Genomic DNA, 18,360 nt, shown 5'->3' with positions numbered 1-18,360 from the left:
GATATTAATATGTTAAAGCTTATATGAGATTTTAGCTTCACATATACCGTAAAAAACATTCCTATTCAAATTCCAAGCTAATTTCAGTTACATGAAAATACTCCCACATTTACTGAATGCCTGACTAATCTCACCTGGTATATAAATAGATTAATTTTCTTAAATAGATAATTTTTTGTATAAGCCAGTGCTACCAACTTGCCTGCATTCTACACAATAGGCACAAGATGTCAGGATTTGTGCTGTGTTCATTCTTTCTTTGCTCCCATATCCTATAAAAAAAGAAAAAAAAAAAAAGAAAAGCTTCTCTGCAGGTTTAGACAAAGCAAGTTTGTCAAGAAGAAGTTTTGCATCCCAACAAAAGTGAGCACAGCAGTTCCTCCTCTGAGCTGCATGCTAGTGTAATGCAAACTCTTGTAAAGAAGAAGACTCAGATAAGAGAAGAGAGCCACATAAACTCTGAAGTTCTGGAGAGGTTCTGGGGAAGAAGTTCTGAAAGTCAATCCCAAAAGTGGAGTGCAGCTTGGATTCTTCAGAGTGGATTGCACATTTTCCAGAGAAACGTTTTCTGCTGGATTCTTAAAGCTTGGAATAGCCATGCTTGAATTTGGTTCCTTCAAAGTGGGTTTAAAAGTCTTTGTCTTCTTCACCGCATTTCTTCTGGTCTGTAATGGTCAAGATGAGACTGGACCTAATAGAAGACCCTCCTGCTATGGTGGCTTTGACCTGTACTTCGTATTAGACAAGTAAGTGCAGAACTGACACTTTCTAGAGCTAATTTACTTCATGATCAATTTACCTATATATTTACCTATATATCATGATGACTTATACAAAAAGGTGACCTACTGGATTGCTTTGAGTTTATTTAGCAAAATCGGGATTTAACCATATGATTGTTGGCCAAAGAATGATATGGGATATTTAATTTGCTCAGACTGAAGACACTGTAATCGTGTCCTCAGCGGCATGACCTACATTTTGATAGCTTACTGATGCATTTCAGCAGCTGGCCAGGAACCAGCAGCCAAAGCAAGTCTGCTGTACAAATCCCTAGGTCAACTTTAACCTGAAGTTGGCAGTAGAGATATCTTTGGTGACCAACAACTATGCATGTGGAAGATTTTCACTAGAGTGAAGAACAATGGTAAACAGTAAGCCATAGCAATTGGGTAGAACCCAGCTCTCTGCAGTCTACAATAGACTATCTAAGACTGATTTATTTTTAATTACTATATTTTATTGCACACTGCTACCCTTTGCATGATTGCATTACTGATTAAACCTTCTTGATTGTTTTAAATATTGATTTTGACATAATGTTCTACTTTAGCCTGCCTTGGTCTGTATGAGCATACGGATAAACTCAAAGGTCACAGACCAATGGATTTTTCAGACCAGTGAGTAGGTGTCACAAGCTTTGCAGTTCTCTTTTATGGCAAGCCAAGACACATGCTTTAATGAACCAATATGTAAGTTGTCTGGAGCAGTCGCCTTCACAGATGAGGGATCACAAAGCTGAGCGGTGTCAGCCACAAAGTCAGTAGGAAGCTGCCTGCAAACTCAGATGCACACGTTACAAATGGCATACAGATGTGCACATAGAAAAACAATATACGTAAGTCAGATCTGAATAGGTGACACTTAAATAAAACAGATTACCTTTCTCTCAACACTTTGCTAAGCTCTTTAAAAGTAACTGAGCCTCAACAAGGTAGGTTGTCTACATAAAGAGAAGCAAAGAGATTGAATTTGACAACGCACTAGTATGGGAATCCAGACCTAGCACACAAAAGAAGGAATAAAACTAATGGGTTGGCTGTCAGACACCTCCTGGCAAATTCATACTGGATTTTTTTAAAAGGCTGTAAAAAAAGCAACAAAGTTGTGCAAAATACATTAACCCGGAGCAGTCCCTCAGCTTTCACTTTTTTGATTTCTACAATACTTTAATTACATGGGCCAGACTGCATGGTGGCCTGTAAATCTATGGAGGGCAGTTTACTCAGTTGTAGAAACAGACCTGTATACTGAATTGAGTAATGTCTTCCTAATATATGTTACCCTTTATTGTTAACAGTGCGTGTACTGGTAATGCAAAATTCTGGAATCAATTTCAGTTTTGTGTTCCTGGAAACAGCCAGCTTCTGCATATATGAGACCAATAGAAAAAGATTAGCCTAGTAATACCATCATCAAGTCACAATTTTTTGTTTTTGTTTTTGAATGCATTCTTCCCACACAGAGGTTGTAAAGTAAAAATGGCGTACTCTTCCCAAAAAGCAGGTGGTGGGCCTGGTTTGAACCCCTAAAATGTACGTGAATCCCACATTAATGTATTAGTCATTTTTTCTTTAGACAATCATTTAAGTCTAGGAATCAACTTGTCCTATATATCAGGAATCAAATATTTGAACCAGCAATGGACAGTAAAGTGAATCATTCAATCAGTGCATACATGTGCACATATGGTTGTTGCACAAGCACATGTTGCATCCACCTATTGATCAGATGCTAATTATGCAAGATAGTTGTTTTCATTAATGATTTGCCTGGTTTTAGCCCCATTTTTCTGGAAGCAGGTTTATAATTGCTATGGAAAGTGTAATTTCAGTATTCAGACAAATATATCCATGTAGGCAGCCATTAAACACATCCTTTTTAGTGCTATCTCAAGAGAAGCAAGGATCTCAACAGTCAATGCCCTTCAGGCTATTGACTTTGTTCAATTTTACATCTCTGCTGAGCACCCAAGGCCTAGCAAAGCTCTACAATTTCACACAGTTTATCCTGCACCCATGTCTTCTAAGTCTAGATAATCAAAAATGAAAGGCCCAGGTCTTCCAACCCAGATTCTCCACTATCACAGAAAGATTCAACCTCCAATTTCACTACAGAGGTTGTTCAAGCCCCACTCTCAACAGCTCAGTTGGACTGGTTCCTCCTCCCAGCAGTAAATCCACAGCCTTCCAGCTTTCTATGTCTTTATATAAGTACAGATCAAGGGCTATGGAGGGGTGGTGCAGGGGGAGCTCAGTTGCCATGTGAAACACTTAAGCAACTTCAATATTTCTGCTGTGAATTTTGAGGCTGAGTAGCTCCACAATGCCTTCAGCTACATAGGTCCGTAAGGCGTTTTTTTGCAGTGTTGTCCACAGGGTCATGTTAAGTGATTGCCAAGTGCTTGATTCAATAACAATGATAATTTTTGAGTTCTATGGCTCATACAAAAAGCTTCCCTTTTGCACAACAAAAGTAAACATTTAAATGAGATTAGAAAAAAAAAACACTTTTGAGCATTCTATATTTAGTCCTTCAACAGGGCCTCAAAACTGCATGCACAATTTTGGTAGTTGAAGACCAGTCTTAGGCTTGGTTCACATTGCTGAACATGTTTTGCCTGTTTGTGCCAGTCATTCTTAAGGGCGCCCTAATGTACCTTGCTTACTAATGTATACTGTACGTGCTTTAGTGCACCACAATGCACAGTAACACACTACTATATGCATTACATTAGAAAAGATACCCATGTGCACTTTTTTTGTGCAATAAGCTGGCCATTCAAATTAATAGGTTGCCGTAACGCACGTTAACAGAAGAAAAAGAATGTGCATGCATTATCACAGTAAAGCAGTGTGAACCTATCCTTACATAGGAAAATTAATGCATCATGATTACATTTCTGTTATTGCTGCAAAGTCCACCTACAGAAAAGTATATTTATAGCACTTTGATAATCCATCCAGCGCTAGGCTGAAAAGCTTTTCCTTGAAATGCACAGATTCCTCTGGATCAGTGTTAGCAGAGCTCATTTAGCCAAAGGCATGAAAGAATTAGCTGAGACAGCTGTTTTCTCCTCTTACAGCTGAGTGTTTGCCTGTATTCCTGCTGCAGTGTTCTGCCAGCTGTGCTCATGGAAGATATCATAGAATTTCTGTCCCATGGCGGTTTTCGTAGTACTGTGTTGAGAGACTGCATGTCTGCAATTGCTTTGTTGCTATTGTTTTATTTCAACCTCATTTTCAAGATCAAAGCTTGTAAGACACATGAGTCAGCCTTCTATTGATACAATTTATTTTCTGATAATGATTGTCCTGGCTTTATTTCACAGCTTTCTACTGTTCTAAAAGAGATTAATCTTTCCACTTGTCCACAACACAAGCTGAAGGCTAAACCTCCAAATATGTTCTATTTATTTCTAGGCAATGTTAGACATAGAATAGGACAAGTTTGAGTATATTGATAAGTAGTAAAATTGGGGTTTAACTAATGGAGCAGCAAAGTTGCTACCAAGTGCAGAACTGTGAAGTAGAAATGAAAGAAGTAGAAATGAAAACTGATTTTTAAGAATCTACCTTACAGTGATTGTTCTTTCAAAGAAGCAGATCCATAGTTGAGATATACTGTACATGGTAAAGATGGGCCCTATTCTTGTCCTAGGCTGCTATCTTTCTGATAGCGACAAAGGAAGCACTCACCAGACAGTAAAAAATTAATCTCACTTAAAGGCTTATTTGAAACATTTGATGGTTAAGAGCATCAAATATATCCAACACATTTTGGGGGGAAAAAACCTCTCCCTTCTTCAGGGCTTGAGCAGTCAATGTTAATGAAATCATGGCTGGATGCACAGGAGGACTCCTTAGGGGTTTATGAAGACTAATGTCTTCTAAAAGCACTAAATGCAGCCGGCTGCCCTTAGTAAACAAGAATTTACAAGGTGCACACTGGAATAGCAAATGGTTGCCAGTAACAGGAACAAACTAAACATTAAAGCATTAGTTCCCCTTTAACAGAAAACTGCTTATGCAGATAAGGGGTGTCTGTAGATGAAAACAAGCTGTGCAGCTCTGACACAAATTGAATAATTCCCCTGGTATAGGTGTAGACCATGTATGCATCTAATGAACCCTGACTGGAAAACTCCCAGGACATTGCTAGGATGTTGCTAAGAAAGGTCCAGCTATTACTGTTCACCGCCATCATCACAGGAATTAGCTCTTTCTCTGATTCAAACCCCCTTACATGCCTCCTGATGCAGTAGCTCTGAGCTCAGCTTGAGAGCTCACTCATGTGATAGTAAAGGTGATCCGTAATAGCTGGGCCTCTCTTAGCAATGTCCTGGGAGTTTTCCAGTCAGGCTTCATTTGATACGTAAATGTAAATAATCAATCAATGCTCAGTGGGTTTCTAGCCAACACCTATAATTGTTTTAAACCATATATAAACTGACATCCAAAATGGTGTAACCCAACTTTCCTAGAAAATTAAATTTGCTCTCATATGTGCCAATAAACGGTAATTAACCAAAACAGTGTACATATATCACACCCTAATAAAAGTACATAACAAAAAACAACAAAAGTAATATGATAAAAAGAAGAATGAGAGACGGCGCCAATATAATTACAAAAATATTTGAACGCAGCACCAAAGATTAGTGATAACTAATAAAACATGAAAAATAGTGATTAAGGGTGCAAATAGATTATATGCTAAATCCAATGCTAAAGTGCATAAGTGCCAACAGTCCAAAAGAAAAAAATTATATGTGTATAACATGTAAACAATATAGTAATTTGGGTCTTCTATATAAACTCCAATACCTTTCTTCCTAAAGTGCAACATGCTTCCAATCTTGCAATAGTGCTTCACCCGAAGTGACATATAATGGTGCTCACCAGATATCTTTGGCCACAAAGTGACCACCAGGCATGTAAAATGAAAGCATTCCTTCCTCCGTTGGATATACTCTTTCAAGCCTCATATTTCTTACTGCTTCCAAAACTTAGCCCGGGCTTCACTCCAATAATTAATGATATGAAATGAAATAATCTTCAATCAATATACATTCTTGAGTATGTATCGACAGCTCCTTTCCACTCAATCTGCAAAGTTGACTGCAATGGTGAATGTGTTTGGAAACAGACCTGGAACCAGAAATCTGCTGCGAGTCTGATCCTTTTAGTAATCAGGTTATCTCCGATCCATCACGTTTAGGTATAGAACGGGTTCTCAACCCGTGGCCTCAGACACGTTTAGGTCTAGAACAGGGGAGCTCAACCCATGGCCCTCTGATGAGGCCATCAACCTCAAACTAGCAGAGCTATTCTAATGTGCTGCCTGGCAGCATGAAAAATATTATACATTAAAAAAATCTATATAAAAATGTGAGAGAGGGAGCAAGGGAAAATGTTACTAATTTATTTGTAGATTTTACATGATGTAACCGGTTGGGCAACAATGCAGACATTTTTAAAAGTGGGACGGTGTCCTGGAAGCAACATCAGTTTAAGTGAAAACCATGAAAGATACAATGCAGCATCAACGAGTCTATCAATTATTTTCCTTCCTGACCTAGAAAGTGATTTCAACGAATGTCCCATTGATTGATGCAAGACAACAAAGTGAGGGAGCTGCCAGATTGTTATTGGCACTGCCATCTAGTGGAATGAAAAGGCACTAAAGCAGACTTCTGTTGAATGGTACTTACAAGTGACAAAGTGATAAAATATTCACAATCTGTGACACTGACTGCTTCCGATCGTGAACTGTAGATATTTTTCTGTATGATATTAATCCGGATAATCTTACCAGGATATAAAATACTGTGTATATCCATCGGATTAAATGCTAATTCTTCTCAGCCTCCCACACAAATTAGAGACAGAGCTTGTAAACAGAGGAGACCATATCTGGATGCTTAAACCATTCCGGTTACTTAAAGAGAATGGATCCAAGATGTGAAATGTAATCTTCTCCCAATCCCACAGTTACGTAGGTCCCTATGCATTCAATTACTGTGCTCAATATTATTTAAAGGCACACTGGTTTGGGTTTAGCCGCGAAGTATGTTAGACCTGAGTTTGTGAGATGTTGTCAAACTAACTATAAAGTGGCCCTAATTTGTATCTCTTGCAAAAATAGTCCCATTTCACAATATTGTGGTTCTCATGGCACTTCAACTAATAAAAAGCTTCAATGAACTTATTTTATAAGACTAAGAGTGAGTAGCATACAAAGAAAGTTCTTCCTAACTGAAGTCCGGACAGTTAACTGGAAACTTTACTGCATTTGTGCTGAAGTCTTTAAGTGTATGTCAAGCCAAGAACTGTTTTTCTAGTTTTGGATAGTAGGGAATCATGTCAGGTTTTTACTGCTTTCCAGGGCTCTGTTAGAGAGATTTACCCTAATTTCCTGTCTGATAACAACCTATTACCAGACAAAGGTGAGCGCAAACTCTCATAAAGCAATACAGAAATAAAAATGCTTTTTCAGTAGAGTTGGGGGAAGGCTAGAACGCCTGTTAAATATTTTTTCTCTGTGTGTCTCTGATGTAGATTTTATTTACCAATGGACCAATGGACATTGTTTGTTTGTACAAAATGGGCTTCATAGATTAACATATGTAACTATTTAGCAGAATAATTTCACAAATATGGCCTGAGTAGACATGCAACCAATGCATACTGTTCCTGGGTGGACCCAAATGATGCGGGAGGCCCTATTAGATATCACAGGGATAGTCACCTATCCTAAAAAATCATGGCATTCTTGCTAGCAATGTAAGTAGGTCAGTTTTAGTAAATGGGGTATGGAACTTGGTGGTGTGGCAGAGAACAAAAGCTCAATCAGCTGCTGCACATTTTCACACACCGACAAATGGCTTAAGCAGACATATGACAGGCTTAGGAAGCTCAGGCTAAGTCACCCATCTTAAAAATCATGGTATTCTTGCTAGTGATGTAAGCAGGTCAATTTGAGTGACTGGGGTATGGAACCTGATGATGTGGCAGAGGGAAAAGGCTCAATTATCTGATGCATTTGCATGTGCCAACATATTGTAGACATACAACCAGTCCATATTGTTCTGGGGGGGCTCAAATGACATAGTAGAGTCACTATCTTAAAAATGATATTATTGTTGATAATGATGGGGTATTCTGGCAGAGAAAAAAGGCTTTGTTTGGCATCCCAGATAGCAAGCAATTGTGCCACAAATTTGTAAAATGGCTTGCTAAGCTATTGCTAAATTGCCAGGCTTTACAAGTTTGTTGCACAATTGCAGCAAGTCTGCTTTCCATGACTCCAGATCAACTTTTCTTTGCAAACATTCTGCACGTCTGCTGCAAGTTCTGGTTCAGTTATGCTGTTCAATAGTCATCCCACCACAGGGGTCACTGTGACTGAATTTTCATGCTGTAGACTTGCAGAGCTTTTGCTGTAGACTCATCACTGCAACTTTGCTCTTACTAGAGACTTGCCATGCAAATGTGCTACAAAAGTGTCAAATAGAAATTTTGCTTTAAATGCTCTGAAAGTAAACAACTTGCCAGCAAAAATGTGTAGCAAGTTAACAGATTTACAATTCAACCCTGCAAGTTATTCTTGCTATCTGGGATAGTACCATGGGGCAACAATGATGAGAGTCAACAAGAGTGGTCCATCAATATTCTTTACTTGTAATCCATGTCAACCTGTGGCTGGTATTCTGCATAAAACTGTAGCATTCTCTCCAAGGAGGATTAGTAGGATAATTAACAGTTGCTACAAATGTAATGAAAGAAAATCAAATGTAAACAGAAATGGGGCTAGTTCCCGGGACAAGGTCATCAATTACCAAGGGCAAAGTTGCCAAATGGCACCCCCAAAAAAATGTATGAGCATTGTGTGTCAGAAGAAATCCCCTCCTCCCTCAAGCAAAAATCCCCCCTCTTCCAGTACAAATCCCCCTCCCAGCTCAAATACTTCGCCCTCCCCAAAACCCCCTCTCCCAGCAAAAACTGCCTACCCCCTCCAAAATGTATTTTTCTAGCACAAATTCCCCCAGTCATGACCAATAGCACAAATCCCCCCCCCCCCCCCCCCAAATGCACCTTCCTAACAGAAATCCACTCTCCTAGTACAAATTACCCCCTCCAAATCACTTGTTCTAGCACAAACCCCCAAAGTTCCACTGCTTCCAGGGCAGCTTCCCCTCCTGCCCACCACTTTTGCTGGCCTTGACGGGGGCAATACAGATCTGTTCAACAGATAAACCATTAATATGTAAAATGGGCAGTATTGTCTTTATAAATGATACAGTCTAAATCAGCCCTTTACACCCTGGGGCGCCTTGAGGTTTCTTCAGGGGTGCCTTGGCAAAATGCCTAAAAAATGATCATCAATTGTATACAAGCCAGCAGGTGGATCAAGCTTGCCTTTTAGTTACACAAAGCCACGGGTTTCTATTATGTACCATTACGACATTCTAGACACTGGCATCTCAACAACTAATGATGTCATTAGTTAATAAGGAGGATGTCTGTTGCCTCCACAGATTCCTTGTTTGACCTTCTTGTGCCCCTCTCCCTCCGCGCTGGGTGACATTAGCTGACTAATGGAGAGAAATTGAGGGAGAGGAGAAACATTGGAACACTAGTCAGTACCAGTGTTCAAAAATGTATTTGCTTTGGAAGAATAAATCACCTCAGACGTTGAGTGTTTACAGTACAAAGGGTGCCTTGACTGAAAAAAAAGGTTGAGAAGCACTCGTCTAAATACCAGTCACAGACTTGGACGTGAGTGCCTTTCTGAGAAGAACCCAAAGTGAAGCTTAGGTGGAACAGAAACCAACATTGAAAATGGAGTCTGAGATATGGAAATGGAGTAGTAAGGGGGGATCCAGATTCATCCTGTGAACTTGATATGCAAAACTGCTAATTATGTAGATCCAAATTCATCGTAGACTTATCATTAGCTGTAGGAGGTATAATAATCTAATGTACAGAGTCAGGAACTCTTATGTCCCATACACACGAGCGGAATTTCCATGCAGGAAAAGTCTGATGTGAGCTTATCATTGAAAATTCGACCTTGTGTATGTCCCCATCAGACCTTTGCTGTCGGAATTTCCGCCAGCAAAAGTTTGAGAGCAGGTTCTCAATTTTTCTGACGGAAAAAATTCCTTTTGGAAAATCCATTAGTCTGTATGGAATTCCAACTGGAAAAAAAACATGCATGCTCGGAAACAATTCGATGCATGCTCGGAAGCATTCAACTTCCTTTTCTCGCCTTGTCGTGGTGTTGTACGTCACCGCGTTCTTAACGCTCAAAAGTTCAGAGAACTTTGATGTGACCGTGTGTATGCAAGCCAAGCTTGAGCGGAATTCCGTTGGAAAAACCATCCAACTTTTTTCCGACGGAAATTCCACTCGTGTGTACAGGGTATTACTGGGAGATCTTACCAGTTACCACAATAGTCCTCAAGACAATAATTTTTGAGTAAACCTATTGGAGTCCTGCTATGACTAAAAAAAAAAAAAAAAATTGTGGACTGATGCCTCAATTGAAACAGTAAAGTACAGTATAATAAAATATGTATTCATTATTGTATTTTTGCCAGCTGGAATCATGTTTTGAAATCCACAATATTAATTTGCTCTATTTATTACTTCTCTGGTGTTAATATGCAAAACTTGCCAGATTATCTGGGTCATTAAAGGATAACTTCGATACATAGCCTAGAAACTTTTATTTACAACAGTGGGAAAATACAAAATTGGCTGTCCTAGGAGACAAATGTCAACTGTCAAGAAACAAAAAATCTGTAACACTTACGATCAATGTAAATACGACCATGAAAGGACGTTCACATTTCTGTTTGCCACCAAAGTCTTGTGTACCTCACTGCAGCTTATGCGGATATTTGAAGATTTGGTCAGCTATGGCAAAAAGAAACAACAAAAAAATTGAAGAAAGGACATCGATCCACATAGAATTGGATAGGCGCAGCGTATAAGAGATACGCTACGCCACCGTATCTTACCTGGCTTTAAGTCGAATCCAGGAAGATTTTGCGCCGTAAGTTACGGCGGCGTAGTGTATTTCTGGCGGCGTAATTCAAATCGCCGATTAGGGGGCGTGATTCATTTAAATGAAGCGCGTCCCGCGCCGATTGAACTGCGCATGCTCCGTTTTGAAATTTCCTGCCGTGCTTTGCGCAAAATGACGTTGCAGCGACGTAATTTTTTGAACTTAGACGTGACTTACGTCCATCCCTATTCACGGACGACTTACGCAAAAAAAATTTAATTTTAATTTCGCTGCGGGAACGACGGCCATACTTTAACATGGCAAGTCTATCTATATGCTGCAAAATAGCAGCTTCAACTATACGCCGGAAAAAGCCGACTAGAGACGACGTAAGAGAATGCGACGGCCGTGCGTACGTTTGTGGATCGTCGGAAAAAGCTCATTTGCATACCCGACGTGGGCAAGTCCATCGGTTAAAAATCTACGCATGCTCAGAATCAAGTTGAAACAAGCTTCATTTTTCTCAGCACGTCGTAGTGTTTTACGTCACCGCGTTCTGACACGAATGGATTTTTAAATGATGGTGTGTAGGCAAAACTGATCAAAGTCCGCTTCATCGGATATCTGATGAAAAACTCCATCGGTCTGTTTTCATCGGATGAACCGATCGTGTGTACGTGGCATTAGTGTCAGGAAAACTTGTCAGAAGTGACTCATGCTGATAGCACAGGAATGAGATACCAGAGAGAAATTACACTTAGTGCTTTAGAGAAAGGCAAATTATAGAGCAGCATGCTTTGTTCAGATTTCATGTCTGAGGATTACAACCACTTTAAGGTCTCCACACAAGCACCTGTAAATCTATCCAGTTTCCTGCAACTGATGCTGACTGGGCAGGAGTGCGTCTAACTTCTCACAGAGTGTGGACATGCATAGACAAAGGTCCCAAACACACACCTAGCAAAGCCATTAGTAAATAGGTGAAAGCACATGTGGCTATGGATACAGCTGGCTGAGGCTGTTTTCACTTGTTTACGAATGGCTTCGCATATAAACTCTTTATTGATGACTGCTTAGCAGAGATTACAGTGACACTGAGGTTTAGTTTAATAGGCAGCAGAGATATTATGCATACTCACTTGTCGACCAGCCGCAGCAGTTATACTGTAGCAGGTTGGCTCGGCTGCAAAAATCGCCGTAAGTGTAGGTCAGCCTCTTATGCGGTTTTCTGTGCTTTTGTACACACCGATTGGCCAGCAGGGAAGCTAATCAGTCTTCCGGCCACCCACGATCATTCCCAGCAGAGACAGAGCGGGGATCTGCCAAAGTAAACAAGGCAGATCTCTTCATTCTGTCAGGGGGTGACACAGAGATCCTGTCTTTCTGCTATGCAAGAAGATGGATCTGTGTGTTGTCCCAGACAGCCCACCCCCATACAGTCAGTAAACACACCCAGGGAACACATTTACCCCTTAATCGCCCCTGATGTTAAAGTGACACTATAGGTTCGATTTTTTTTTTAAATAACAAACATGTCATACTTAACTCCACTCTACAGCTCGTTTTGCATAGAGTGGCCCCGAATGTCGTTTTCTGCGGTCCCCCCGGCGGCATAGGATGCATTAAGGGGAAAAAACAGGAGGGTTTACAACTCCTTTAAGCCCTGCCCTGCCAGTGCCATTTGTAAAATGTCAGTGCATATTTTTATCAATAAATTACAATAAGGAATATCGCGCTAAGGGGTATGAATGATTATAAATAAATGAAAAATTAATGTTAACCGAATAACCAAAGCTGCAATCTTTAACCACACGTGGTAAACATGTAAATACAAGCAAGAACATCAAAGAAAAATTGCGCTAATCCTACCACATAATAAATTGTGTAAACAAATAATTAAATGAAAAAAGCATAAGTGTAAATATTATCCACTAAAAAAAGGTGTGAATAATTTTCTAGTGAAACATTCGGTGCTTCCAAAAGACATATATGTCATGTGCAAAGTAGATAAATGCAGTCCAAGGGGGAAAACCCCAGGGAAATGGATAACTTCTGAATATATTGTCCACATCAGAATATCAACTGCATAGATGTAGGTTGAAGGAAAAAAAGATGAAAGAAATTCCACCACCGATCAGGTTTTGAGTAGGATAGAGGGAATCCACCAGGAGAGAGGTAAGTAGTAAACTCTTACCAGATTGCCATTAGATTACAGCGTATAGGTCCACTCAATCCCGGGAAGGTGGGGGGGAAACTGCAACACTCCTCTGCGATCAGCTGGTCCTCGCTTGGTGAATGCGAATCCTGACCTCCTCTCAAAGTATTCAACTTGTTAAAAAAAAACTCCAAAACGCCAACAGGGGACCCAGGAGAAAAAAAGCATTCAGATAGTGAAGTACTGTAAGAAATCTGGGCTTTTATTTAAAATTGTGTATCAGTTACACTCCTTAGTACTCCGTAGGTACAAAAGTTTAAAAACATGGGAATCAAACAAACAAAACGTGCGCCCGTGCTTCCGGGGTCACGTTTGGCGCGGTGACGTCAGTGCGTGGCTCCGCCCTGACTAGTTTCGACCAATACAGTCGTTGTCAAAGGGCGCGTGCGCCCTTTTGTTTGTTTGATTCCCATGTTTTTAAACTTTTGTACCTATGGAGTACTAAGGAGTGTAACTGATACACAATTTTAAATAAAAGCCCAGATTTCTTACAGTACTTCACTATCTGAGTGCTTTTTTGGATTCCCTCTATCCTACTCAAAACCTGATCGGTGGTGGAATTTCTTTCATATTTTTAGCAATGATCACTGTAATAATGTCACTGGTTCCCAAAAAATGTGTCAAAAATGTCAGTTTGGTGTACGATCAGTCCGCAGCAATGTCGCAGTCCTCCTAAAAATCACCGCCATTACTAGTAAAAAAAAAATATATTAATAAAAAAGTCATAAATCTATCCCCTACTTTATAGATGCTATAACTTTTGTGCAAACCAATCAATACATGCTTACTGGGGGTTTCGTTTACCAAAAATATGTAGCAGAATACAAATTGGCCTAAATTCATGAAGAATTTTGATTTTTGAAATTTGTTTATTGGGTATGTTTTATAGCAGAAAATAAAATAAAACATATATATTTTTTTAATTTTCTTTATAGCACAAAAAATAAAAACTGCAGAGGTGATCAAATTACACCAAAATAAAGCTCTATTTGTGGAAAAAAGAGGACATAAATTTTATTTGGGTACAGCGGCGCACGACCACACAATTTTCAGCTAAAGTACTGCAGTGCTGTATCGCAAAAAATGGCCTGGTCATTAATGGGGTAAATCCTTTCGGGGCTGAAGTGGTTAAAGCGGCACTTTAGTTAGAAAATTAAGTCCTGCTAAAGCACTTTAGGCTGGCCCCTTTTGCATATGCAAAACATTAAAAATAAGTGCCTATACTGTTTAAAATTCAGTATTACACTGTCTCGCCCTGCTCTACACATGCTCAATTACTCTCTTTTTTTAGGCACTGTGCCAGTGGTGCCACTTCTCAGAGGCTCTTGGCCTCAGCAAAATGGCAGCCTCCAACAAGAAGAAACAGGAGCAATGCTGGAGGCAATTTACAGCACACACTTATTTTGGTGACATAGGGCCTGGTCCACAAAAGGGATACGCCGGCGTATCTACTGATACGCCGTCGTATCCCTGTTTCTATCTATGGAACTGATCCACAGAATCAGTTTCTCATAGAAAGGCAGAAGATCCGACATGTGTAAGGGACTTACACTGTCGGATCTTAGGATGCAGTACCGCAGCCGCCGCTGGGGGCATTTCTCGTCGAAATCCAGCGTCGGGTATGCAAATTAGTACTTACGGAGATCCACAAAGCTTTTACGCTTCGTTTTTTCGCTGTAAGTATTAGTTTGCCGTCGCAAAATTAGGGCTGCTTTTACAAGGTGTAAAGTTAGTACACCTTGTAAAAGTATACCCTTCTATCCCGCGTCGCTGTCATTTTTTATTTTTTTTTCCCGCCGCAACTCTTTTTTTTTTTTTACGCCCGTCGCGATTCTCAAAACCCGGCGCAATGTAAAACCGCGCAAAGCACGTCGGGAAAATGACGTCGGGAGCATGCGCAGTACGTCCGGCGCGGGATCGCGCCTAATTTAAATGGGACTCGCCCCATTAGATTAGGAACGCCTTGCGCCGGACGGATTTAAGTTACACCGCTCAAAATTTCTAGGTAAGTGCTTTGTGGATCGGGCACTTAGGTAGAGATTTTGCGGCGGTGTAACTTAAACAGAAAAAGTTAAGTTACGCCGGGTTTTTGTGGATCAGGCCCATAATTATTAATGTGAAATATATGTTCCTTGCTAAAGAACATAATTTTTATCACTTTGAGTAAAGTTCCATTTTATAATTTAGAAACCAGGGTTGCCTTTTTTATGCAAATTATGACCAGCACTTCTGGTCAAAAGCGTTTCAGCCTAAAAAATCTTCAATCGTAAGTAAGATTAATAGCTATGGAAAAGGCATTTTTTGGCTTAAAGGGGTTGTAAACCCTCCTGTTTTTTCACCTTAACCACTTACCCCCCGGACCATATTGCTGCCCAAAGACCAGAGTACTTTTTGCGATTCGGGACTCTGTCGCTTTAACAGACAATTGCGCGGTCGTGCGACGTGGCTCCCAAACAAAATTGGCGTCCTTTTTTTCCCACAAATAGAGCTTTCTTTTGGTGGTATTTGATCACCTCTGCGGTTTTTAGTTTTTGCGCTATAAACAAAAATAGAGCGACGATTTTGAAAAAAATTAATATTTTTTACATTTTGCTGTAATAAATATCCCCCAAAAATATATAAAAAAAACATTTTTTTTCCTCAGTTTAGGCCGATACGTTTTCTTCTACATATTGGGCCAGATCCACAAAAACCTGACGTAACTTAAAAAATCCAATTTAAGTTACACTGCCTTAAAGTTTCTACCTAAGTGCCTGATCCACAAAGCACTTATCTAGAAATTTCAGGCTGTGTAACTAAAATTCCGCCGGCGCAAGGCGTTCCTATTCAAATGGGGCGAGTCCCATTTAAATGAGGCGCGCTCCCGCGCCGGCCGTACTGCGCATGCGCGAAGTTACGTTACGCCGAGTTTTGAGGATCGCGACGGCTTAAAGTTGCGTCGGGGAAAAAAAAAATGACAGCGGCATGCATTCCTGAGGGAGAACTCCATGCCAATTTTCAAAGAAAAAACCGGCATGGGTTCCCCCCCCAGGAGCATACCAGGCCCTTAGGTCTGGCATGGGTTGTAAGGAGACCCCCCCACGCCGAAAAATTGACGTAGGGGGTCCCCCTACAATCCATACCAGACCCGTATCCAAAGCACGCTACCCGGCCGGCCAGGAAGGGAGTGGGGACGAGCGAGCGCCCCCCCCCCTCCTGAGCCGTGCCAGGCCGCATGCCCTCAACATGGGGGGGTTGGGTGCTCTGGGGCAGGGGGGCGCACTGCGGGCCCCCCCACCCCAGAGCACCCTGTCCCCATGTTGATGAGGACAGGACCTCTTCCCGACAACCCTTGCCATTGGTTGTCGGGGTCTGCGGGCGGAGGCTTATCGGAATCTGGGAGTCCCCTTTAATAAGGGGGCCCCCAGATACCGGCCCCCCACCCTAAGTGAATGGATATGGGGTACATCGTACCCCTATCCATTCACCTGGAGGCAAAAAGTAAAAGTTAATAAACACACAACACAAGGCTTTTTAAAATATTTTATTATTCTGCTCCGGACGCCCCCCCTGTCTTCGTTATTAGCTCTTTTACCAGGGGGGCTTCTTCTTCCACTCTCCGGGGGTCTTCCGCTCTCCGGGGGTCTTCTCCGCTCTCCGGGGGGGGTTTCTTCTTCCGCTCTCCGGGGGGGGCTTCTCCGGACTCCGGGGGGCTTCTTCCATCTTCTCCCCTCTTCCGCTGTTGACTCGGCGAACCCCGGTTCTTCTGCAGCTCTCCGGTGCCTTCTTCTTCAGCGCTGGCTGCCTGCTATGTTTGTGTGTTAGCTCAATTTCAAACAGGCAGCCAGCGCGGTCTTCTGTGGCGTCAGGGTCTTCTCTTCCTTTCTTCCGATGTTGCCTCGTCGCCTGTTGTCGCTGTAATGATGGAAGCGCGCCTTGCATCCCATTTATATAGGCATCACCGTCCCATCATGCTCCGGCAGGTACCCACGTGGTGGGTGCACGTGGGTAGGCACCCACCACGTGGGTACCTACCGGAGCATGATGGGACGATGATGCCTATATAAATGGGATGCAAGGCGCGCTTCCATCATTACAGCGACAACAGGCGACGAGGCAACATCGGAAGAGGGGAGAAGAACAGAAGACCCTGACGTCACAGAAGACCGCGCTGGCTGCCTGTTTGAAATCGAGCTAACACACAAACATAGCAGGCAGCCAGCGCTGAAGAAGAAGGCACCGGAGAGCTGCAGAAGAACCGGGGTTCGCCGAGTCAACAGCGGAAGAGGGGAGAAGATGGAAGAAGCCCCCCGGAGTCCGGAGAAGCCCCCCCCGGAGAGCGGAAGAAGAAACCCCCCCCGGAGAGCGGAGAAGACCCCCGGAGAGCGGAAGACCCCCGGAGAGTGGAAGAAGAAGCCCCCCCTGGTAAAAGAGCTAATAACGAAGACAGGGGGGGCGTCCGGAGCAGAATAATAAAATATTTTAAAAAGCCTTGTGTTGTGTGTTTATTAACTTTTACTTTTTGCCTCCAGGTGAATGGATAGGGGTACGATGTACCCCATATCCATTCACTTAGGGTGGGGGGCCGGTATCTGGGGGCCCCCTTATTAAAGGGGACTCCCAGATTCCGATAAGCCTCCGCCCGCAGACCCCGACAACCAATGGCAAGGGTTGTCGGGAAGAGGTCCTGTCCTCATCAACATGGGGACAGGGTGCTCTGGGGTGGGGGGGCCCGCAGTGCGCCCCCCTGCCCCAGAGCACCCAACCCCCCCATGTTGAGGGCACGCGGCCTGGCACGGCTCAGGAGGGGGGGGGGCGCTCGCTCGTCCCCACTCCCTTCCTGGCCGGCCGGGGTAGCGTGCTTTGGATACGGGTCTGGTATAGATTGTAGGGGGACCCCTACGTCGATTTTTCGGCGTAGGGGGGGTCCCCTTACAACCCATACCAGACCTAAGGGCCTGGTATGCTCCTGGGGGGGAACCCATGCCGGTTTTGTTTTTACAAATTGACGTGGAGTTCTCCCTCGGGAAAGCATACCAAATGCCGTCGCTGGAATGGGCCTTTACAAGGCGTGACTAACTTTACACTTTGTAGAACGAGCCCTAATTTTACACTTGCAAAATAACACTTACGGCGCAAAAAGGAAGCTAGAAAGCTTTGTGGATCGCCTTAAGTGCTCATTTGCATACTAGCAACGGCATTTCGACTCGAAATGCCCCCAGCGGCGGATGCGGTACTGCATCCTAAGATTCGGCAGTGTAATTCAATTACACATGCCGGATCTTCTGCCTAACTTTGGAAAAAGCCTTTTGAGGATCGTTTCCAAAGTTACACACAGACTGAACAGCAGTTAAGTCGGAGTATCTCTTTTG

At 42.3% G+C, this 18,360-nt stretch overlaps 1 protein-coding gene across 1 annotated transcript in view; it reads left to right on the top strand.

Annotated features, from left to right (window-relative positions):
* Positions 1–301: 301 nt before the first annotated feature.
* ANTXR1 (ANTXR cell adhesion molecule 1) overlaps positions 302–18,360 on the top strand; it is a 267,298-nt gene continuing 249,239 nt past the window's right edge. Inside the window, exon 1 of the mRNA XM_040345902.1 lies at positions 302–746. Coding sequence (XP_040201836.1) covers positions 598–746 — 149 coding nt within the window. The 5' untranslated portion in view covers positions 302–597. The remainder of the gene's footprint in view (positions 747–18,360) is intronic.

Source organism: Rana temporaria, chromosome 3, assembly GCF_905171775.1.
Source record: "Rana temporaria chromosome 3, aRanTem1.1, whole genome shotgun sequence".
NCBI lineage: Eukaryota > Metazoa > Chordata > Amphibia > Anura > Ranidae > Rana > Rana temporaria.
Note: the sequence above shows the minus strand (reverse complement) of the source record. Positions and strands in the feature narration are given on the sequence as shown.